Source organism: Gymnoscopelus braueri, assembly GCF_963280865.1.
Source record: "Gymnoscopelus braueri genome assembly, chromosome: 22".
NCBI lineage: Eukaryota > Metazoa > Chordata > Actinopteri > Myctophiformes > Myctophidae > Gymnoscopelus > Gymnoscopelus braueri.
Window position 1 is genome coordinate 13,513,648 of NC_137624.1, and position 25,122 is coordinate 13,538,769.

Below are 25,122 nucleotides of genomic sequence, written 5' to 3' on the forward strand. Positions count from 1 at the left end.
ACCTTGCTATCATCTCATCTCATGAGACCTTGTACTGTTGTGTCACGGGTAGAGAAGTTACAAAAATACTTCATTTCATAATCAACTCAATTTGAAAAAAGATAAAGTTGTGATACTTACGAGCAGGCGAAAGCCACAAGGGCACCACTGACCACAATGAAGTCCAGAATGTTCCACAGGTCACGGAAATAAGCGCCAGGGTGGAGGATCAGGCCCAGGTCTATCATCTAGAACATTACGAAGACAACATAAAAGTCTATATGTCTGTGTAAACTGAGCTCGCCTTCATTACAGGGGAAATAATACTGGAGCTGTATGGCTTGAAGGTACACAGTAAAATGAAAAATGTAAAGTCATATTGTGTAACGTTCATGATGTTAAAGGGATAGTTCACCTCCAAAATGACTTTTTTCCTATCGATTAGTCACGTGGATATTTTTTTGTTTTTTTGTCACATTCCTAAGCCAATGATTTGATGACCGGCAGCGGTTCCGGTAGGAGACACAAAGAGTCTCTTTTGTGTCTCCTACCGGTACCGCTGCCTAACGCTAGTCCGCTGGTCATCAAATTATTGGCTTAGGAATGCGACAAAAACAAAAAAATATCCATGAATTCAAGTCTCCATGGGGTGACTTATCGATAGAAAACTCTTTAAGACGTCTTAGGGTCCTAGAGCCCGGGTATATTTCGGAATGCACAAACAAGTCATCAGAAACTGTATATTAACGTTAGAATACACGAAGAAATATTTCTGCTACATTTCCGGTGCCTACATCAAGATTTTGTTGGGCCACACACTCTTTAATGGAATACAAATAGTGTTTAATAATGTTTAGAGAAGTTGTCAAAAAACACATTTTCTGTATGTGGATGGTTATTTCATTTAACAGAAAAATGTACACATTGTGACTCAAACTCAGAGACAAAATACAAATACGCTCTCTGATTTACAAATAGATAAATTAACAATGAGGATTTTACAGTGTATACAAGCCTCATCTGAGTGCTTATCCAGCGTTGATATTCTGAGTGCTGCATTCGGTGTATTCACAGCTCTCTCACCTTAATCACCATCTCAAAGGTGAAGACTCCCGTGAAGACATAATCCAGGTACTTGAGAACCTGCGACCGGAGAGTGAGGAAATGATTATCACCATGAGATGACTGAACCTCTCGTGAGTCGTGAGATACAGCGAGAGATGCCTGTGGATTCAGACACGCACGTTGGCACCGGCCCGCGGCCCCACGCAGGTTGTCAATGGAGCAGATTTCATTTCCATAATGCGCTTGAAATCAACTTTCACAGAGGTCTTAAGGTCCTTACACACCGGGGCGATTTTTTTCATGCGAATATTACGTTTTTTTTTAAAACCTTATAAAGTCAATGCAAGCTTCCACACCAGTTTCGCAGAGCGAAAAAAGCGTCTTTTAATTATTCGGAACGAGTCCGAATTTTGCGTATATTCGCATATTCGCCGGTGTGTAACCGCCTTTAGGCTCTGAGGAAGTTGCTCTCACTCATAATACGGGCGTGCATTTATTGTGTACGAATAGCGAGCACTCGCGTGTGCACACACTCACAAACAAAATAAGGTTATGGCAAAATGTGATAGTTGTGGCTCGATTAGTGTTCTAGATCAGTGGTTCTCAAACATTTTCATGTCAAGGACTCCCAAAATGTGTTTTGCCACAGACCCCCATCTGAAAATATTTGGTGTCATGGACCCCCATACATGAATTGTGTTGTTAAAATGTTTTATAAATATTCAAAATGTTACATTTCTTCAAGAAAAGAAAAGCAGGTATATAAGCTGTTGTGAGCTTGTAGAGCTTCTATTTTCAAATAGCCTATAGGGTTAAAGTGGTTAAACAGATTTTGATGCTATATTGACTCATTTAGCTGGGGACCCCCTGGAACCTCCTCAAGGACCCCTTGGGGTTCCCCGGAGCCCACTTTGTGAACCACTGCTCTAGATAGTGTTAGCAAGCAAACATCTAGGCTATATTAGGGGCCATGTCCTCAGATTTAAAAAAAATTTTTTTTAATGGAGTGCTTTGGATATCATATCCAAAGCACTACACATGTGCTGAGCGAAACGCCTCCGCTCAATGATTTTGGGCGTGTCTCTCCAATAGGAAAATGACAAGAGCGGCTCTCCTCTTCCAAAAGGCAAACATACTGTAGCACTCCGCCAAAAAAAACACTGGACGCCGAAAGTGCCAAAAGTTGAAACACGATGCTTGTCACTAGGAAGAGGAGTGCTCCAGCATGTCTTTACCAACCCTAACCCTAACCCCAACTTAACCCCTAACCCTAACCCTAGCTAAAAAAAATGCTTTGTGTGGACATGGCCCCTTATTCATACATTGCATGAGGTAGACGACACATGAATGCTACTTTGGCTAATGACACTTCCCTTCTTGACACTCTGGCTAATGCAATTTTCGTTCATGAATTACAAAATATTCGGCACTCTGCCACGCTCGGATGAGAGCACTCTGTTTCCACAGCAGAGCGTAAAAAGTAAATGCACTTCATTACTGTCCACCACTGTGTGTGTGTGTGTGTGTGTGTGTGTGTGTGTGTGTGTGTGTGTGTGTGTGTGTGTGTGTGTGTGTGTGTGTGTGTGGGGGGGGGGGGGTGTGTGTGTGTGTGTGGGGGGGGGTGGGGTGGTGTCTCACGTTGTTCCGTGGTGCGTTGGCCTGAACGGGGTCCTCGGCTGCCAGGGCTATGCTGCTCATGGTGATGACCAGGAGGATACACATCTCAAAGTAGCGCAGGTTGACCACGTAGTGGCAGAGTCTGCGTACACTGGGAGACGGGAGTTAAAAACGTTCGCTTTAAAACATATATAATATATATATTCAAAGATTTGCACACATTTTCCACAAAAAAATAATAAATAGCACGCTATGAGCTTGTAGATCTGCTATTTTTGGATAGCCAAAGTATAAAATAATGTTTGGCCACGTAATGGCATGGTCTGCGTACACTGGAAGACACACACACACATTCTTCAGCCATTTGTATCCCTATATATAACCCTAAAGCTTGAGTTATACTTAGCCGCTACAACGGGTTCGAGCTTGTAGATTAGCTATTTTTTTTCGATTTCTTTTTTGTTTAAATAGATATATAAATGAATTAGGAATAACTCTTGACCTAACCCCTATATGCCTGATTCAAACCTTAAGCCCAACCTGAATCTTTTTTTTTAAATTGTAAGCCCAATCCACAAATTATTATTAACCATAATAAAACAGGAAAATGGTCCTCACAATGTTTATTTGTCAAATTCTACTACACTTGTGGGAACATTTGGCCCTTACATGTACACACACACACACACACACACACACACACACACACACACACACACACACACACACACACACACACACACACACACACACACACACACACACACACAAAGATGTGACTGTGCCTGTGTGTTCCCAAGGTAGCGACTTCACAACCTTCTTTTATTTCAAAGACCCCCAGCTTGATATCGTTGCTGTCGGGCAGAAAACTTTGTATCTCCATATATTCCATTTGTTATGCTTTTTCATAAATGAATGCCCTATTACTTCGTCGTACAAGAGTGTCCTGCAAATATAGCAAAAAACTGCCGATCTACAAGCTCAAGCACAACACGGGTGACTTACGGGTTGGTCTGGCCAAAGACGAACATGGAGCTGTAGGGAAGGATGAGACGAGGACCGTTAGCCGCCTGGTCCTCCAGCTCCTTCTTCTCCTCACTGAGAGCCAGGTTGTCACGCTCCAGGCTGTTCACTGAGAAACACACAGATACACACCAGGCATGAGAAACACACAGATACACACCAAGCATGGGGACTATGAACTGTGTATGGATGTATGGATGGATGGATGGATACACAGACAGACGGATATACAGACAGACAGACAGACAGACACATACTGTTGCCAGATTCTGTGAGAGAAACAAGCAACCAGGTCCAGGAAAACCAGCCCAAAAGAAGTGACTATGGGCCACATGAGCACTTTAACACATTAACCGCCAAGAACGTAGTCCTACGGTCCGTTAAATCCAACTGTTAAGCGCCGAGACCGTAGCCCTACGGTCCACGGTCTTTTCGCGCATGCGCGGTCCGGGTGCACTTTCGGAATTTTTTTGATCCACTCCGTTTCCGGTTTGATGACCGGAAACGGAATTATTTGGGATCCGGTTTTGACGATCACGTCCGCCCTCGTTCTACAGACGAAACTGAAACTCAATTCTCTTCCTGTAGTTTTTTCTCCTCGCATTTCACTGTTTAACGTAATCCGCTCTAACTCAAACATGGATGCCCCGTTTGACACGTGGTTTTCACTGGGAGATACAATGGGATGTCGCGGATGTAAACAGACCGGCTCAATCTCAATCTTAAGGATTTTAACAAGATCTATGGCGACATGAAAAAAACAAAAAAACAACAAAAACACCTTGGCACTGGTGAGTACATTATGAGATTAACCTCTGGCGGTCGATGTGTTAACATATACATCAACTATTTGAAAATAGCAGATCTACAAGCTCACAACGCGTCGCGATGCGACACGTTGTGAGCTTGTAGATCGGCTATTTACAAATAAAATATTGTGGGGAAATTATAAGAAGAAGATCTGGCAACCCTGACTGTAGATAGATAGATTTACCCCTGCTTTTTTTGCCAAACGTTAGACTTGATTTTATTACCGTAATAAACATTGTCATAAATACTATATGCTTCCAGTCACTAGTTTAGTCTTCTTTCAATCACCATACGTTTTGGTAAATTATGGTCCCATTCATTTTAAAATTGATGATAAAGTAGCGTATGCTCTAGGAGGGGCGGGAAGATTTGATTGACAAGCTACACAACCAATAGCATTCATTCCCCGCCCCTCCCCTCTCTTGATTGACAAGCTACCCAACCAATAGCATTCATTTCCGGTGTCATAGGATATGACGCAATATAGAAAGATGGCGTGGATTTGAAATTGCTGAAGAATAGGCTTCATTTGCGGTCTGTGGTCTATGAGATGGGGGTCTCATTCAGGGTTGCCAGATTCTGTGACAGAAACAAGCAACCAGGTCTAGGAAAACCAGCCCAAAAGAAGCGACTATGGGCCACATAAGCACTTTAACATATACATCAGCTATTTGAAAATAGCAGATCTACAAGCTCACAACGCGTCGCATCGCGACGCGTTGTGAGCTTGTAGATCGTCTATTTTCAAATAAAATCTTGCGGGGAAATTATAATAAGCAGATCTGGCAACCCTGGTCTCATTACTCACTGGGTATAATGGGGGTCTGAGTACTCACTGGTTACGAGGGTGGTCTCCCCTGGCGGGCCGGTGATGGTGACAGGGATGTGGATGGTGGTGCTGTTCATGACCCAGGTGGAGTTCCGCTGGTTGTCTGCGTCCTCTTGCTTCTCCCCGGGCGTCAGAGCGCCCTCCGACGGCTGCAGGGGACTGGAGGCCAGGCCGTCCTCCTCCGCTTGTCTGTCCCAGAGGAGACAGATGGGGTTATGTCCACGGCTCCATTTGTTTGGATTCGTTTTTCTTGACCAATTAAGCGGTGCATAATTCATCGCAAAATTCTACAAGACACGCCCCGAACCTGAGGTCCACCTTGACCCCCCCCCACCCACCTCCCATTCCTTTTTGAGTCCTCAGGCACCTGGCAATGTCAACAGAGTCACTTTACGCGGAACACCAAGAAGTTCTATTTATATAAACATGTGACGTTTTTCAGACAAACGTTAGGATTTAGAAGGTGCATAAGAAGGTCCGATAAAAAATGTATTTGCAAAAGTGTTTGCATCTGTGACATTGTAATGTGATTCAAATGTTTGTTATTGTTTCCCATTATGTATGTGTTTTATGTTGTTATCAGGGCGTCCTTGAAAAAGAGAGCTTGCTCTCAATGGGCTTCCCTGAATAAATAAAGGAAAAAGAAAGAAAGAAAAAGGTCTAAATGTGTTAAAACATAGTGTTTCCTCCCTCAGGTCAGCTCCCACGTCGAGGTGGTGATAGTAATGCTCTTTAAACGTGAACAGTTCTGGATGTGCTGTACATGTACTATTAACACCATGTCCCCAGAGGGCCTAAATGAAGAAATGGACATTCACTCCTTTTTAGGATTTAGCATTTTCGGTTGGTCTGGGTCCCGTGTTATTACCCGGTTCTCTGTGTTCCTGGTCTGCTGTTGTTCTCGCTCTCAATATTGCACCTTTTGTAGAATAATAGAGGCGCCTCTTTAATGTTTCACACTTAAAGTTACCAGAAAAATGTGTTAACATAGCGTCACAATCATTTTAGAAAATAGCAGATGCACAAGCTGTAGCTGTAGCTTGTAGATCAACTATTTTTGAAAAATCGTGAACATTCGTGGAAATCTTTGAATATATATATATATTTTTTTTAAGCGAAACTGTTAAAATCTTTGCTTCTAGGGGGTCCCTGGCACAAAACATTTTCAGATGGGGGTCCCCAGGCAAATACGTATCATTTTGGGGGTCCTCTTTGCCCAAAAATTGCCGATCTATACTACTCACGACGTGTCATGTTGTGAGCTTGTGGATCTGCTATTCTGGATAAGATAAATGCCTAAATTGTAAATTGCACGTTTTCGCTTAATGTTCGCCTATTTTGGCGGAATGTTCACCTATCATGACATGCCCCAGAAAAGGGACGATAGCGTCCATGTGGCTAGAGGCATCGTAAAGAAACAAACACCTTACCTGTGACCATTGCGTCCGTCGTTCTCTCCGTGCCCTCGACGCTCCTCGCCGTCCATCGTAGACTGAGCTCTGGCCAAGCGAGACCGGTGTCTCCTCCTCTCGCCGTTGCCGTCCCCGCCCCCGCCTCTCCCATGGCGGTCCCCCCTCGTCCCGTTGGTCAGCGTCCCGTTGCCGTCTTTGGGCTGCCGGTGGGCGGCGTGGTGACGGTGGACCTCCCTGTCCTCGTTCGTCGCCTCCTCCGGGGACCCCGCTGGGTGGCGGTGGTGATGTCGGTGTCCCCTCCCCTGTGGAGTGGGACCATTTAACCCATTAAGACCTGAGGCGATTCTTTAAAAAAATCTAAATCCTAACATTTTTTTTGAAAAAAAATGTCAAAAATATTTTTTCAAGATTTTTCAAAAATAGCAGATATACAAGCTCGTAGCGCGGCACTCGGTGCCGCGCTATGAGCTTGTATATCTGCTATTTTTGAATAGCCAAATAAATCTAAAGTGACACAGATGCGTCCCAGGTATTAATGGGATATACACCAGTGGTTCTCAAACCTTTTCATGTCAAGGATCCCCGAAATGATAAGTATTTGGCCACGGACCCCCATGTCAAAATATGTTGTTCCAGGGACCCCCCCAGAAGCACAGATCGGAGTTACAAATATTCGGTTTTAAAAATATATGTATTCAAAGGTTTGCAAAAATGTTCCAGATTTTTCAAAAATAGCAGATCTACAAGCTCGTAGCGCGGCACTCGGTCTTGACCGTCAGGTCAAAATTCGTGTCAGATCAAGGGATCCCTGGGGTCACTTTGAGAACCACTGGCCATAAAACATTAAAACCGGGAAAGCATCCGATTCATTTTAGATTTTTTTGCGTTGGCTATTCAAAAAATAGCAGATATACAAGCTCACTTTGTGCCAATCTGCTATTTTTGAACATTTTTTAGAAAAATCTTGAAAGTGTTTGAAAGGACTGTTTAAGGAGTGTTTAAGACTGATGGGTCCCTCGAACCAAACATTTTCAGATGGAGTGTCCGCGCGGCCAAAATACATATCATTTTGGGGGTCCTTGGCACGAAAAAGTATGAGAACTAACTGATTTAGAAGGCAATTTGTAGAATCGGCCTCAGGTCTTACTGGGGTTTAACCATAGAGTTAAAAATAATAGAGAGGGCACCGGATATCGCCTCCCATCCACTTGCATTGAGTTGCTCACCCAGCGCATGTGCCTATTTGAACCCTTCTTCCGGGTTGGAAACGTATTGGAAAATGTGATGGGCGCGGCCTATTTGGGGCTTCGAACGCGTCACTGAAGATTCTCGAAGCCCCATGGCCTCGTTCACATACATTGGCCACACCTGCAATACCTCAAATGGCCAGCATGTTCAATTGGCTTCAATGAAACCACTGGGTTCTGGGGGCTTGGGTTTAACCCATTCAATCCAGGAACGCATCTGTGTCATTTTAAGATTAGTTTGGCTTTTTTTGAAAAAAAAATAACATTTTAGAAAATCTTTGAATATATATTTTCTAAATATGTTGTTCCAGGGACCTCCAGAAGCAAAGTTTTGAGTTACAAATCCTCGCTTAAAAAAAATACATATTCAAAGATTTGCACAAATTGTCCACGATTTAAAAAAAAATAGCAGATCTACAAGCTCACAGCGCGGCACTCGGTGCCGCGCTGTGAGCTTGTATATCGGCTATTTTTGAATAGCCAAAGAAATCTTAAAATGACACGGATGCGTTACCGGTCGTAATAGGTTAACACACCAACAACAACGACATCAACAAACCGGGTATATAGAGGGTCTTGGTGGTCGGCGTACCTGCGTGCCGTCGTGGTGCTCGTCCCTGCCGTGGCCGTGGTGGTGGGAGTGGTGCCTCGCTGCGTCCCCCCCGTTCTCGCCGGTGCCGCCTCCGTTGGCGCTCCTGTCTCGGTGGCGGTGGTGCTTCCTGGCGTGCGGCGGGAGGGGGTTCGGCGGGTCGTCGCGTCGTCGAGGGTCTCCTCCCCCACCCGGCGGCTCCTCCTCCTCCTCCTCTCCCCTGTCGCCCTCGGGGGGGCGGGGCTTGTCGCCGTCGTCCGTGGCCCCCTCCTATAGGGGATTGTCACGATCACAAAGGTTTTAGTCGCCGATTAACTCGTCGTATAAATAACGATTGTGTTTTTCGGCATTGACCATTAGAACATAATGGTACAGAAAAGAAAAAAAATGACTGAAAATGACTGGTCGTACCATTAACACATTTACCGCCGGGCCCGTAGTTCTACGGGCCGTTAAATCCAACGGTTAAGCGCCAATCCCGTAGCCTACGGGCTGTGGTGCTTTTTCCTTTTTTTCGATTTTTTTTTTTTTTTTAATTTTCTAGGGGGACCATTTTCAGTGTAACACCACCCGATCTCGACCGGAAGTGCGATCACGTTTTTTGTTTCCCGTCTGCCTCCATTCTAAGTCGTACACAATAACCCCTGTAAAAGCCCCTGTAAACATGTAGTTTTTCATCCTCGCATTTCCCATGTTAACTTAAACGGTCAGAACTCAAACATGGCGGCTCCGTTTGACACGTGGTCTTCACTGGTAGAAGCAGTGAGATCTCCGCGATGTTTACAAACAGTGCACAGCTCAATCTTAAGGATTTTAACAAGATCTGTGGCGACGTGAAAAAAACAAAAAACAACAATAAAACGTTGGCACTGGTGAGTACATTATGAGATTAACCTCTGGCGGTCAATGTGTTAATAAAAAATAAATAATGTACTATGGCCAAAAAAAAGGCTGTGTATTTAACCATTGTATACTCTCACAATCTTTCAAAAGAAAATCTTTCAAAAAAAAAAAGCTCACAAGTTGTGAGCTTGTAGATCTGCTATTTTCAAACATTTTACTTTTACTTTTTACTACATTTTGATGCTTTTTTGATGCTTTTTCGAATACTTTTGTACTTTTACTCAAGTACATTTTGAATTCTGGACTTTCACTTGTAACAGAGTATTTCTACATTGCAGCATTGGTACTTGTACTTACTTCTACTTTGGACGTAAAGAAATGGAGTACTTTCTCCACCACTGATATAAGAGAGGTTTCTGCCCCCCCCCCCCCCAAATAGCGACGATATAATATAACAATTCTGACAGTGCTATACCTGGCCCACCACCAGCAGGGGGCGGTTGGTGTGGGTCTTGGCGTCGGGTCGCAGGTGCAGGGCGGAGGAGACGCGGAGGCGCTCGTCGGGGTCCAGCTCGTTGAACAGGGCCTCGCTGCTGCTGCCGGCGGCGACGTTGTGCCGCCGCAGCCGGTTGGTCCTCTGCTCCCACACCGACATGGACTTGCCGGAGCGCTGCTGCTCTCTGCTGCACACAGGGGAATGTATGCAGTTACATCCAACTATATATATCTATTATTAACCCATTGAGACCGGGAACGCATCTGTGTGTCATTTTAAGATTTCTTTGGGCTATTCAAAAATAGCAGATCTACAAGCTCATAGCGCGGCACCGAGTGCCGCGCTATGAGCTTGTATATCTACTATTTTTGATAAAAGAAATGTACTCAAATCTTTGCTTCTGGGGGTTCCCTGGAACAACATATTTTGAGATGGGGATCCGCGGCCGATACACATATCATTTTGGGGGTCCTTGACATGAAAAAGTTTGAGAACCACTGACTGTAGCGACATAGTTTTTTTTCAAAAAACTGTTAGGATTTAGAAGACATTTGTAGAATCCCCCCAGAAGCAAAGATTTTTGTTAAAAAAGATTTGCACACATTTTCACGATTTTTCAAAATTAGCAGATCTACAAGCTCATAGCGTGGCACTTGGTGCCACGCTATGAGCAACCCTATGAGCTATCTACAACCCTATGAGCTTGTAGATCTGCTATTTTTTAATAGCCAAAAAAATCTAAAAATGAAAAAAAAAAAAAAAAGAAATAAAAGAAAGAAAAAAGAAAGTAATCGATAGAATAATCACTATGAAAATAATGGATAAGTTGCAGCCCTATACAGGAATCAAAATGAATGGTAAAAGGAGGGGGGGCGGGTGGGTGGTCATGAGACGAGTGAGAAGTGGAAAACCTCAATTCTACTTTGTTTTGCGTGTATAAACTAGCTTCTAGATCTGTTCTTTTTGGAGCAGGACACCATCATAGTATAAGTTAAACAAAGTGGAAAGTTAATGGCTAAACCTCATCGCGTGACCCCAGTCAAGTTGTTAATTTGTATCCAAAATACATTACACTTGTTGTAAATCAGTGTAATCAGTGTGTCAAAACAAGCTACAAATTAGCTTCAGACGCGCTCCAACAGACTACGGCAGACTAGCTCAGTCATCAGAGCGGATGGGTCCTCAGCAAGAAAGAACACAGTGAGACTTGGAGGTGGTAAAATGGAGATTTTGAACATGAGGCATTTTGACAAGACTAGAAGAAGCGTGGGCAGGTGTATGAAACGGATGAAAGAAGATACGATTCTCCCATGATCGATGAACAGAAAATCTCAATTATATAAGCGTTGTTGATGTTTTGTTTTATTTGTTCTACTTATATGGATGTATCACATACTGTGCTGTTTTTTGGTTCTGCACAGTATGACATAGATTGACGTTTATGGAAGTTTATGGATAATTGGTCCTCCTTATGACCTGTACCTTAGGATTCGTCGGGTAGGGGAGTAGATAGTATAACTCCTAAAAGATAAACACAGAGGGCACAGACAGCCAAACAGACAGGGAAACAACAGACATACAAGCATATTAGCAACAGACAGAGCGGTCAGCGACAAACGCCTTTTGGTGGGACACCGCTTAGGCAATGACTATGAGACACACAAATATACACATGGACACATGCAATCACACATACAGCTTTTTGCACACATGCATTGTACATGCACGCACACCAGGGTTGCCAGGTCTGCTTATTAGAATTTCCCCGCAAGATTTGATTTGAAAATAGCAGATCTACAAGCTCACAACGTGTCGCATCGCGACGCGTTGTGAGCTTGTAGATCTGCTATTTTCAAATAGCTGAGCTCATGTAGCCCATAGTCGCTTCTTTTGGGCTGGTTTTCCTAGAGCTGGTTGCTTGTTTCTCTCACAGAATCTGGCAACACTGACGCACACACGTAGGGGGTGCGCACACATACACACAGTCACACACATATAGTATATCGGTATATTTTTAGGATGGCAATTACATGAATGCCATTTTACCCTTTTTTCAAACCTCAACCTGCACACCGAAAGTGGCCGATCTACAAGCTCACAAGCGTTTCAGCGAGTTTGTAGATCAGCTATTTTCACCGGCACACAACTAAATAACTCCAACCGCTAAATGCCTAATCCTAACCTTTTCCCAATTGCAACTCTAAATTATTATTTTTTTAATCATAAAATAACTATTTCCCTTGTGAGGAAGAGGAAAGTATTGTTCACATAATGTCTACTTCTCAATTAGTAGCACACGCACGCGCACACACACACACACACACACACACACACACACACACACACACACACACACACACATAATCAACTCAGTCAAAAGATCTCCAGAGTGTACTTAGTTGTCTGCCGGTGTCATGCACCTATAATAGCAGATCTACAAGCTCACAACTTGTCGCTGTGTGACACGATGAGCAACTAAGCATAATTCAGGTGTAACATTTGGCTGCATGTATTTTCCAGACAGAGAAGCAGACTAACTTTTGGCAACTTTTGGCAACTCTGTCTGTTGTACTTTGGCGTGTAGCTGGTATTGTTTTTGTAAAATGAGGCCGCCAGCGTCTTTAATAACGAGCGGAGTGTAAATGTCAAACTGCCTGGGGGATTGGCTGTGCTTACAGAAATTAAACAATTATAATAGTTTGTATAATATTAGTGTGCTAAATTGTTCGTTATTTTAGGCAACAGCAATACAATGGAAAATCTTTGTCGTTGGCAATGTCCGAGGTACAGTAGTCCACAGGGTTTAGGGGACAGAGGAGCTCAGAAACGCTCTTAATGTACTGTATAAGTGATTAGCTAGAAGTAATGCCACTAAATATGCACCATATGAATTATTATACAATATTACTGTATAGTATACTGACTGAAGGTACCGAGTTAAAATTAAACTAACCCTACACCTGTTTGTCAATTGTCACACACACACACACACACACACACACACACACACACACACACACACACACACACACACACACACACACACACACACACACACACACACACACACACACACACACACACACACACACTCTGTGTGAAAGATGTGATGTGTTTGTTTGTTCCGTCCTGTTCTGAATATATAACATTTCGTTGTCACTCTATGAAAGCAAATGGAGAAAATGCATTTGTTAAAAGCGTCTAACAAATGCATTTCTCTTGCCATCACAGCAGTGGTGATAGAAGAACTCCAGTGTTGCTCTGTGCTCCCACAGGCCAGTGGTGGAAAGTAACTAAGTACATTTACTCAAGTACTGTACTTAAGTAAAATGTTGAGGTATTTCTTACTTTACTTGAGTATGTCCAATTTTCAGTACTTTTACTTCTACTCCACTACATCCCAGAGGCAAATATAATACTTTTACTCCACTACAATTATTTGAAAACTTTAGTTACTAGTTACTTTGTAGATTTAGATTATTATTACAAAACACATTAACCACTTCAGCCCTATTTAAACTTTGCCTATTTGAAAATAGTCGATCTACAAGCTCACAACGCGTCGCGATGCGACGCGCTGTGAGCTTGTAGATCTGCTACTTTCAAAAGATTTTAATACATGTTACGCATATGATACCTTGTAAAACGGGACATTCTGCATTAATGAGTACTTTAAGTACATTTTGATGCCAATACTTTTGTACTTTTACTCAAGCACATTTTGAATTCCGGACTTTTACTCGTAACAGAGTATTTCTACAATGCAGTATTGATACTTTCACTTAAGTGAGAACAATCAGCCCACAGGAAGGGAGGAGGCTTCCCGTAATGGAGGGTGATAAGGGGAGCGTGCGGGAAGAGTGTTGCAGGAGAGATTGAAGGAACAAGTTAAGGAGAGGAGAGGAGAGGAGAGGAGAGGAGAGGAGAGGAGAGGAGAGGAGAGGAGAGGAGAGGAGAGGAGAGGAGAGGAGAGGAGAGGAGAGGAGAGGAGAGGAGGAAGAGGAAGAGGAAGAGGAGGATATCGTAAGAGAGAGCGATAACTCACGGTGACTGTATGCTGCTGTTGGACGACCGGCGCGAGTGTGCGTCTTGATTTTGCTTTACAAAACTGTCCATGCAGAAAACAGGAAACAAAAAAAGAACACAAAAACAAAAAGGAAAGGATGAGACACAAATGAAAAGAAAGAAAAACTTAAAAAACAAAAGCAACAAAAAACAAGCGGAGGGATTATAGGTGGCAGTCAGTTGGCTCGCCCATCTGCCTGTTCCACCTGTTCCCTCCTCCCGTGTGTAAACTGAAGCCTGAGCAAAGACTGCTGAACACTGCAGGGTAAAATGTCTCATTTGTTGAACGGGTTTTAGAGAATTTGAACCAACCATTCAATCCGGGAACGCATTTCTCTGTCGTTTTAGATTTCTTTGGCTATTTTTGCAATAATCGTGACAATTCGTGCAAATCTTTGAATATATTTATTTTTTAAAGCGAACGTTTGTAACTCATATCTTTGCTTCTGGGGGATCCTTGGAACAAAATGTTTGACAAATGTTCGCTTTAAAAGATATATATTCAAAGATTTGCACAAATTTGCACGATTTTTCAAAAATAGCAGATCTACAAGCTCATAGCGCGGCACCGAGTGCCGCGCTATGAGCTTGTAGATCTGTTATTGTTGAATAGCCAAAGACATCTAAAATGACAACATGGCACCATTTTTGTCTACTCGGTCTGTGTCTCAGAGGAGGGCTGTGGACAGTTCAGAAACCCGCTTACCAGTGACATCATCGATGGGGAATCCAAACTAATAGAAACTGCACACTTTCTATTCCTGGAAAGTTAGCATGATATAATGAGAGCCATTGTTCCCGCATTAATACAAATCTAAAGAAAACATTTTTAATTTTGAAGAAAAAAAACACTGACAATCATCCTAATGATGATGTCATTGGTAGACGGGTTTCTGAAGTGTCCACAGCCCTCCTTTGAGACACAGACCGAGTAGAACAAAATAACACAATTTTAACATGCGCATTAGTGAGGACCTATTATATGAAGATAGGTTGAAAATGGGTGAAGTCGTCCTTTAACATAATAACTGTGATGACACTCAGACGCTGACTAGGGGAAAAATATGGTAAAGTTAAATACCAACAGTGATTTGCAAGGCCTCTCAAACTCCTGGATAATTACTCTGAGACGCCAGTCATACTTTGGTTCGCGCTCTTATTGAGTGCGAATGGGAGAGGAATGTAGATTAACTTCACCAAGTGCGTGAGAGGCCTCGTAAATTATACACACCACACGCGGTCTGGAAATAAAATATCTGCAGAAATGAACGGGGAAAAAATGGCCGGACAAAATATTCTCATCAAAGACCGTCTCCTCCAATACGGGCTTAATTGAACAGATGAAGCAAACACTTTCAAAGGGAGCAGCATCAAAGTCAGATCAGACAGCGAGGTGTTACATTTTTAAAGGCGCATTTCATTCCTGCGTTCATCTTAATGTGTACTTGGGCTTTTGCGTGCACCTCAGACAGTTTTTTCAGTTGCTTTATTCAATATTTAGATGTTTGATCATCAGTCATGCCATACTCCATACAACCCATTGAACTCCAAACTCCATTTTAACCATGTTGGACATATATAAACACACGTCAGTCACCAGAACCAGGGGTTCCAGGGGTTCTGGTGACTGATATTGTCCAAATGTGGGAGGGGGCCGTGTTGACAAATGACACGTTTTCAATTACTTTTTTCATTTATTTTATACATTTTCACGGCCCCTCTCACACATTAGAAGGACAGTATCAGTCACCAGAACCAGGGAAGTGTTTAAACGAGTCTCACATGGTTAAAGCAATAGGACACTTTGGGAGATGTTTGGGTTGTGTACCTTGTCATAACGTAACTAGTCCAATTGGTGAGATACTGTATATTGCTCCCTTGCACAGTTAATAATAAGACATGTATCATCCAAAAAACAGCTCCTCGTTGACTTCCATTGAAGAGTGAAACAGCTCTCAAAGTCAATGTTTTTTAACCTAAATGAACAAAAACTAAGGTGATTCTGACCATATATAACATCATAACCCAGGCCAGTACGGCATTTGTTTGAAAGACATTTTGATATAAAACTTTAAACGAGGCTTTATAAAAAATTTAATGTATTACGTGTTTACAAGACTAACTAAAACTAACTAAACGACATATTTATAGTTATCGTGCTCTGTGGACCCGTGAAGGGTCCATTTTGGTTCCAATTTGTACAGTAAATCACTGCCATGCACCATTATATTGAGAAGCTGAGCAGACACTGACAGAAACACACGAGGCAGACAGGGTGTCACTGGAGGAGGAGGAGGATACACCAGCAGACCAGTTGGTTGTCCGTTGGAGAGGGTTTCGGTGTAGATTCAAACTTACTTGGCGATAGAGATGTTGGCGGCCGACATGGGGCTGACGTCCTTCACCTCCATGGCCTTCTGCAGGGCAAGCTTCTTGTTGGCCGCCTCCTCTTGCTGCTCCTCGTCCTGGCGAGGACAACAGAGAGCAGTCGTCACCAGGTTTGTGTTATATAGACCCTCCAGAAAAACGTGATTATGCGATTATAATTATACGGGGGACCCTTTTTTTCAAAAAGGGCGTATCGCATCACATAATATCCGCATTGCATAATATTGCGGGAATATTTTCGCACATTTCTGCATATTTCGCATTAATTCCCGCATATTTCACAACTTTCCGCATAATTTGCAACTTCCCGCAATTTCACAGCATAAAATCACAAAACCAAGGATTTTTTCCCGCATAATGAAGGATTTTTGCCCGCGTTTTTCTGGAGGGTCTTATTATACGGTCAACTTAATGTCTTGACACTGATGTGTTCAGAGCGCGTGGCAGCCGGGCCAACCTACTGTACCTTGGTCAGCTCCTGTGCGTTGGCGAGGTTATCGACAGCGATAGCCAAGAAGACATTCAGGAGGGTGTCTGTGTGGATTCTGGGCTCAGGAAAATGGTGGAGATCTGCGCTCCGAGGCCTGAGGCCGATTCTATGAATGCATTCTAAATCAGTAGTTTTCACACTTTCAGGATTTTTCCAAAATGTTCACCAAAAAAAAAGTGACACGCTGTGAGCTTGTATATCTGCTATTTTTGAATAGCAAACACTAAAATCTAAAATGACACAGATGGTTTCCCGGTTTTAATGGGTTAAAATAAGACAGGATCTAATAACGGCAGTTATGTGGACAGTCTATGTCATATGTATGATATGACTCCATATTTTGACAAGGTTTCGGCACTATCCGACTGCCATCCACCATATATTGAAAAAACATAAGAAACATAATTTGAGCAGTGTGCACAATAATTTTGGCACTGATCACAGACACACAGACAGACAAACACACATATGATACAACACATGCCATACAACAACAAAAAAAGGATACAGTTTCCAAAGAGCGTGAGAACAATGAAATACACTGAAGAAAACATTCCACGACGCACGCCTCCCTGGGACTCGATGCCATGGTACATCACTGCGTTCCAGTCCTCGCCAGTCAGGATCTGAGGGCCGAGCAGACGTAAAGAAAGATGTTAGTAGACAGACTGGAGAAACAAGGACAAGGAGGACCTCATGCTGCGTTCACACTAGCACTGACACAGCAACAGGCTAGTTGTTTTTCAACAGAAGTAGTCAGGGGATATTAAAAACATCTTGGAATAAATTCCTTACCAAAAAGAATCTTCACCAATGTGTTTGTAAAGGTGTCTAGTAACACATCTCACAAAGACTGAAATGCAGTTTCCCTAGGAGAATTTGTGACAGCTCCTGAAAGTTGGGGTACCCACCATAACCTTATGCGGGGGGGAAATCAAATTTAATTCTGTTTTAAGTAGCATGTGAGGGGTCAAACTAGGGTGTTTTTATGATTCTGCATCCATTGCAAGCATTTGTTTTGCACCAAAACCACTCCTTGGGCTAAAAACGGCCATAGCCATCCTTTTCCAGGTATACTTTTTGTGTAAAAAGCCCATTGAGATTGGGACGTTTTTAGCCCAAGGAGTGGTTTTGGTGCAAAACAAATGCTTGCAATGGATTCAGAATCATAAAAACACCCTAGTTTGACCCCTCACATGCTACTTAAGACAAAATTAAATTTAGATTTTTTTCCCCCGCATAAGGTTATGGTGGGTACCCCAACTTTCAGCAGCTGTAAAAAAAAAATCCCCTAGGGAAACTGCATTTCAGTCTTTGTGAGATGTGTTACTAGACACTTTTACAAACACATTGGTGAAGATTTTTTTTGGTAAGGAATTTATTCCAAGATTGGACATTTTTCTGCTAATATCCCCTGACTAAAGCCCAGAGACTAGGCCTGTCAAAATAATTACATAAATGCCTAATCGCAATTATTGGAGATAATTGCAATTAATTTACATAATGTCATAATCCTTTCCATGTTGAAAAATGTTCATACATTTTCAAAGACAATTCCAAAAATAGCGGAATTTATTTTTATTTTTATAATAGCGCAATTTATTTTTATTGAAAGCTCAACTACTTGAAACTCTGCTATTTTAATGATTGGGACACATCAGCTGCATACTTGCCAACACCGATTGATTGATTGATTGATTGAAAATTTTATTAGGCAAAAGAATCCTTGCGGACTTGTTTCCGTTGGGGTCCTTGAATAAATTTCATAGACATATATAGTAGCAACGAAACAGTTCAAAAATCAACATAAAAATACAGAGAAAAAATACCACTATGTACAAAAAAAGCATGAAAAATAAAAAATATATACCAAAAAAAAAGGGGAGGGGGGGTCGTCTGTCTACAGGGAAACTGGTACTAGCTCCTCTTTTGACCTCCAGAAAGATGAGTTTTTAGGGCTGTTTTGAATGAGCCCAGCGAACTGCATTTTTTTGAGGGATGGGGTTAAGACTATTCCATACCTTGGTGGCTGTGCTGTAGAAGGAGAATTTGCCCATCTTTGTTTTGTGGGTGGGTGGTACCAGATTGTTGTTTACGCTCCCTCTAGTTTCGTGACTGTGGGTTTCACTAAAAAAGTCAAATAATATATATATATATATCGCCCAGACCAATGCATCGGTCGGGATCTTCTCTACACTGAAGCGTCAATCAATATGTTTTCATTTCACCACTGTCACTGGGACTATTGTGAACGCAACGTAAGGTGTGAAATGTAATGACTTTTTTCAGAGCGAAGGGTTATATAACAATACTCTCACTGGAAGGTTTCATTGTGGCCAGGCGGTACGCAGACCGGTCATTCACTACTAATTAAAAATGACGGATAGCAATCATTCTTTCTTTCTTTCTTTCTTTCATTCTATTCACTGTGATTCCCTCATGAGGGAGAGAAATGAAGTGAGAGAGAGAGAGAGAGAGAGAGAGAGAGAGAGAGAGAGAGAGAGGGGGGGAGGGAGGCAATAAAAGTTCAAGGTAAACGGAAGAACAGACCTGGAACACGGTGAGGATGGCAGCTGGGAAGGTATCAAAGTTTGTTGTTGGCGTCTTGTCTTCAAAGTTAAACCTACATGGGACAGGTACAGTGGGGAGAACAAAGTTCATTTCAGGACAAGATGAGGAAGGGATACAAACATTTACATACCGCAGCAATTCCCAACCTGAGGGCCGTAGGCCATAGAGTAAATAATAATAATAGAGAGGACACCGGAAATCCCCGCCCATTCACTTGTATGGAGTTGCTCACCCAGCGCATATACTCCCTTTTCACCCCTTCCTCCGGGTTGGGAAATGTAACGGGCGGGGCCTATTTGGAGCCCATGTGACGCGTTGTGAGCTTGTAGATCTGCTATTTTCAAATAGCCTAGGTATAAAACAGAGCTTAAGTGGTTAATGTCAATTTCATAATGTCATAATTTATATCTGAAAAGTAACTAGTAATTAAAGTTTTCGAATAATTGTAGTGAAGTAAAAGTACAATATTTTCCTCTGAGATGTAGTGGAGTAGAAGTAAAAGTAATGGAAATTGGAAATACTCAAGTAAAGTACAAATACCTCAACATTGTATTTAAGTACAGTACCTAAGTAAATGTACTTAGTTACTTTCCACCACTGGCAGTAGTGTCACCTCCGTGCGCAACCCCGTGCGCAAGCTCGTGAGTTGAGCCCATTGGTCCAAACCGTTTCCGCTCGTTCATGTGTCTGGCCCCAGCCGTAATAAGCTGCAGTACCAATGAACGGCCACCGTGTCCAACAAGCGGGCCAAATTAATGGCTGACACGTTAAGTGGTCAGATGGGTGGGTCGCGAAAACTTTCGAGATCATCAAGTGCGGTCCCTGATCCAGGAAAAGGGTTGGAAACACACTGACGTGCTGTAAATTTAACGTGGTTGCTGTCTGGTAAGAGCGTTTGCCTGTACTTCGGGAGAAGGTACACTTTTTGGTCCTGAATATGAAATAAAGAGACTGTATGTGGGAGGGGCGGCCCGGGCAGGGATTGTTAATTTGAAGTGTAACTAATGCTGAGGATTTTACAGGATAAGCATTTTGTTTTGGAAAGCACTACTTAACATTGCTGTCGGTTGTCGCTGATTGTCTCCGAGCAACAACACATGTTTGCCACGCATTGGGAAAGAGGATTGTGAACATAATGACACCCACTCACAGCACGGTATACACACAGAGCAGCAAACCTACGTGAGGAAGCAGTGCATTGTAGAACAAATACTCTGCACAATATTATGTAAGATATGAGTGCAAAGGTCAAAAGGTCTTGGCAGGTCTCCAGGTTTTACAAGTGAAGTACTACCATCTCTCTTGCCACTCAAACTCTCTCTCTCTCACACACACTTTTAGAGCATATCCGTGGTCATAATGAGGACATACTTAATAGATGCCAATATGTATATATACATTTTTGTGTATTTTTATGACAAAAATCCCTAAAAAGTCCCATAGTTCACACCCAAAATGACCTTTTTTCTATCGAAATTAGTCACCCCATGGAGACTTGAATTCATGGATATTTGTTTGTTCTTGTCGCATTCCTAAGCCAATAATTTGATGACCGGCAGCGGTTCTCGGTAGGAGACACAAAGGAGACTCCAAAGGGTGACTATTAATCGATATAATAAAAAAAGTAATTTTGGGGGTGAATTATCCCTTTAATTACTTCCTGTCAAACAAAAACGTATAATGCACGATTACATCAGCAAGCCTCGTTTTGAGTAATTATGAATCATGATTTCATTCACCCGTGTGATTCACCGTACAGCTCATGTTCCTCCACGTGCGCACCTGATTATCATTATAGAGACACTGTTGTGTTCTGCCAGTCTGCTGTAAAACTACTAAGTACACTAAAATATGTATATCTGAAAACATGTGAGGCGAGAATACGGTTAATGCGGTAACATAAACGTGCTTAAGCACTGCCACGCTCTCTCTCTCTCTCGCGCTGCGCGAGACACAAACAGTAGCAAACGGTTAAATCCCAGTAATAGGACAGATAATTGTCTCTGTCAGGGTGGAAACCTCATATGTCCAAAACTGTTACTGTTCAGGATTCAAATTAACCCATTAATGACACACGCATCTGTGTGTCATTTTTAGATTCCTTTGGCTATTCAAAAATAGCAGATCTACGAGCTCATAGCGCGGCACCGAGTGCCGCGCTATGAGCTTGTAGATCTGCTATTTTTGAAAAAACGTAAACATCTTGTGCAAACATCTTTAAGCGAACATTTGTAACTAAAATCTTTGCTTCTGGGGGATTCTACAAATGTCTTCTAAATCCTAACAGTTTTTTTGGTTCTTTAACATTTTTCATGTGAAGAACCCCCAAAATTGCAGATCTACAAGCTCATAGCGCGACACTCGGTGCCGCGCTATGAGCTTGTATATCTGCTATTTTTGAATAGCCAAAGAAATCAAAACATTCCACACAGATGCTTTCCCGATTTTAATGGGTTAAAAAAATGTGCAAAAGTGGCAGATCTGGTAGCTCAAAACGCGAGATGGCGAATCTGCTACTTTTGATATTTTTGTGTGTAGTGACGCTGTTAGTATGATCAAGTAGGGCATTGATTTAGGGAAAAAACACAAAAAGCTAAACTACGGAGATAGGAGGTTTCTGCCTGAAAGCAACGTCATAATACTCTGTCTATCTTAGTTTTCTCTCTCTCTCTCTCTCTCTCTCTCTCTCTCTCTCTCTCTCTCTCTCTCTCTCTCTCTCTCTCTCTCTCTCTCTCTCTCTCTCTCTCTCTCTCTCTCTCTCTCTCTCTCTCTCTCTCTCTCTCTCTCTCTCTCTCTCTCTCTCTCTCTCTCTCTCTCTCTCTCTCTCTCTCTCTCTCTCTCTCTCTCTCTCTCTCTCTCTCTCTCTCTCTCTCTCTCTCTCTCTCTCTCTCTCTCTCTCTCTCTCTCTCTCCCTCCAGCATGCCTCTCTCTCCATATTGGAGGATTAGTACACATGACTTCATGTGGCGTTCTGTGCTATACCGCTGTGCAGACCTGTGTTTACTGTGATAATGGGGGACTGGAAAGCTCCCACCGTTTAGCCTCCACACCGCGTCTGCTGGGACTTCATTAAGCCATTCAGTCCGGGAACGCATCTGTCTGTCATTTTTAGATTTCTTCGGCTATTCAAAAAATAAACCGAGTGAGCTTGTTAATCTGCTATTTTTTGAAAAATCGTGGCAATTCGTGCAAATCTTTGAAATGGATATAGGCTACTGTATATTTAAAGCGAACACTTGCAAAACATTTAGTTTCAGGGGACCCCCCTGAAGCAAAGATTTGAGTTACAAATGTTCGCTTTAAAAATGTATATATTCAAAGATTTGGAAGATTTTTCAAAAATAGCAGATCTACAAGCTCATAATCTAAAATGACAGAGATGCGTTCCCGGATTGAATGGGTTAAGCCAATCCCCACGACACACAGGCACGTAGTCACTGTCGGGAGGAAACATCGTATCCTTGTCCCAAAAAAAATGGTTACTTTTCATTTTCCAAATTCAAAAATAAGCAAGGGCATTAATTTACGGAAAACATAAAAAGTTAAAATATGCAGGGCCGGACTAACCGTTGGGCTAGGGTGGGCTGCAGCCCACGGGCCTCCAACTGGGGGGGGCTCCGATTTTTTTGGTAAAATTTTATGATCACATTTTTTTTTTACGATCAAATTGTAAAGTATTGCAATCCAATTCAAGTGATATTTTTGTTAGTTATTGTATATTTTGTTGTTTTATGGTTTTAGGGCGACGGCGACGGTTCTTCTTCTATTGCATTTCTGAATGGAGAGGCGCGATGCGAAACAAAAGAAGAGTAGACCCTTCCCTTCACAGCTAATAGAGAATTTTTAATTTTAAGAATCGGTTCAGAATTGAATGAGTATAATTAAAAGAAAAATAACCAGAGTTTTTTGTGATAATAAATTGGTAAAATCAGGCAAAAATATGAATTAAATAACATAACCCTAACCTAACTCCTAATCCTAACCCTAAAACCAAAATAAAGAAACCAAAAACTGGGAAAAAAACGAACCCAATCCGCCCAGAACCGCGAAAAAAACGGACCCAATCCGCCCAGAACCGCAAAAAGATTTTGCGCGCCAGGGGGGCCTCGAAAATTACTCTAGCCCACGGGCCTCAACTCCTATTAATCCGGCACTGAAAATATGGAGTTAAGAGGTTTCCTGCTCGAATGTGACGATATGAGGCCTCACTCAGTGCCCCCCCCCAATCCCTCTGACACCACCACCCACCAACAATGGTGGAAGAAGCGATATTTAAAAAGGCCTGTATTCAAAATTTGACTTGAGTGAAAGTACAAAAGTGTTGGCATCAAAATATACTCAAATTGTTCAAGATTTTTTAATTGTTCAACTTTATTGAAAATAGCAGATCTATAAGGTCACAATGGGGTCACAATCGCGACGTTTTGTAAGCTTGTAGATCTGCTATTTTCGAATAGCAGAGATGTATACAATAGGGCTTAAGTGATTTAATGTATGTTTTGTAATCTAAATCTGCAAAGTAAATAGTAAATGGTGCATTTATATAGCGCTTCTATCCGAAGCGCTTTACATTGATTGTGCCATTAACCCATTCACACACACATTCATACACCGATGGCGGAGGAAACCATGCAAGGCACCAACCTGCTCATCGGGAGCAATTAGGGGTTCAGCGTCTTGCTCAAGGACACTTCGACACTAACTCTGGGGGAGCGCCCCAGCCTGGGATCGAACTGGGAACCTTGCGGTTTTCCAGTTCACTCTACCCAGCCACTCTACCCCTGAGCCACTGCCGCCCCATTATCCGCCCGCAAAGTAACTAGTAACAAAATATGTAATGGAATAAAAAGTACAATAGTTGCCTCTAAGATGTACAGTGTGGAATAGTGTCAAAAAATTTAAATACTCAAGTAAAGTAAAATTACCTCAAAATTATACAGTACTTGAGAAAATATACTTAAAATGTCAAAATATGCAGATAAGAGGTAAGGACGATAACAAGGACAGACAGAAGCCTGTGTGGACCGACTTCACAAGCTGCTCCACATGAAGTCCAATAAGATCCACATGGAGTCACGCCATTTCCATCTGGATCCCAAGATCCACATAATTTTCCTAGTTTTGTCTGCCAGGAGATTTGGTGCATTCTGTGTGTGTGTGTGTGTGTGTGTGTGTGTGTGTGTGTGTGTGTGTGTGTGTGTGTGTGTGTGTGTGTGTGTCAGTATTATCCTATTTCTTCTACACATTTCCTTTCGGTTTATGATATCGTCGCTGTCGGCATAATTTAACTTTTTGTGTATTTTTTTTGTAAATTAACCCTGCATTATCATACTACAGCATCACACAAAAGTAGCAGATTCGCGCCGCGTTTCGAGCTTGTAGATCTGCTACTTTAGCTATTTTTCCACCCGACAGAGACAATATATTTGTGTCCGTACAGAAAGACAGACCCTCCCCACCACCACCATCCATCCGCCCCCGTCTCACGCCGTTACGCCGTTCAATTTTCACTTGATCCCACAGGGAGATTATTCTTGGGCGCGCGACGTCTATCCGACCATGTGTTAACACACTGGGACAGCGGGGGGAGGGGGGGGGGGGGTGGAAGGGGGGGAGAACACAAGAAAAACATGCTAATCTTCACAGTATCCATTATTTAGTCTTTTGACGAAAAAAGCCTTTTTTTCAGGGAGCGGGT

General features: G+C 42.4%; 1 protein-coding gene across 9 annotated transcripts in view; it reads right to left on the reverse strand.

Annotated features, from left to right (window-relative positions):
- Positions 1 to 25,122, reverse strand: part of cacna1bb (calcium channel, voltage-dependent, N type, alpha 1B subunit, b) — a 234,243-nt gene that overhangs the window by 73,491 nt on the left and 135,630 nt on the right. For 8 of the 9 annotated variants that reach the window (XM_080419994.1, XM_080419993.1, XM_080419992.1 and 5 more), the window contains 13 exons: positions 19,404 to 19,476; positions 17,362 to 17,479; positions 16,830 to 16,897; positions 16,334 to 16,440; positions 13,956 to 14,018; positions 9,890 to 10,097; positions 8,575 to 8,841; positions 6,754 to 7,037; positions 5,331 to 5,512; positions 3,667 to 3,793; positions 2,683 to 2,812; positions 1,063 to 1,122; positions 121 to 227 (listed from right to left, as the gene is read on the reverse strand). In XM_080419994.1, coding sequence (XP_080276120.1) covers positions 121 to 227; positions 1,063 to 1,122; positions 2,683 to 2,812; positions 3,667 to 3,793; positions 5,331 to 5,512; positions 6,754 to 7,037; positions 8,575 to 8,841; positions 9,890 to 10,097; positions 13,956 to 14,018; positions 16,334 to 16,440; positions 16,830 to 16,897; positions 17,362 to 17,479; positions 19,404 to 19,476 — 1,794 coding nt within the window. The remainder of the gene's footprint in view (positions 1 to 120; positions 228 to 1,062; positions 1,123 to 2,682; positions 2,813 to 3,666; positions 3,794 to 5,330; positions 5,513 to 6,753; positions 7,038 to 8,574; positions 8,842 to 9,889; positions 10,098 to 13,955; positions 14,019 to 16,333; positions 16,441 to 16,829; positions 16,898 to 17,361; positions 17,480 to 19,403; positions 19,477 to 25,122) is intronic. The other variant, XM_080419990.1, reaches the window with a different exon arrangement.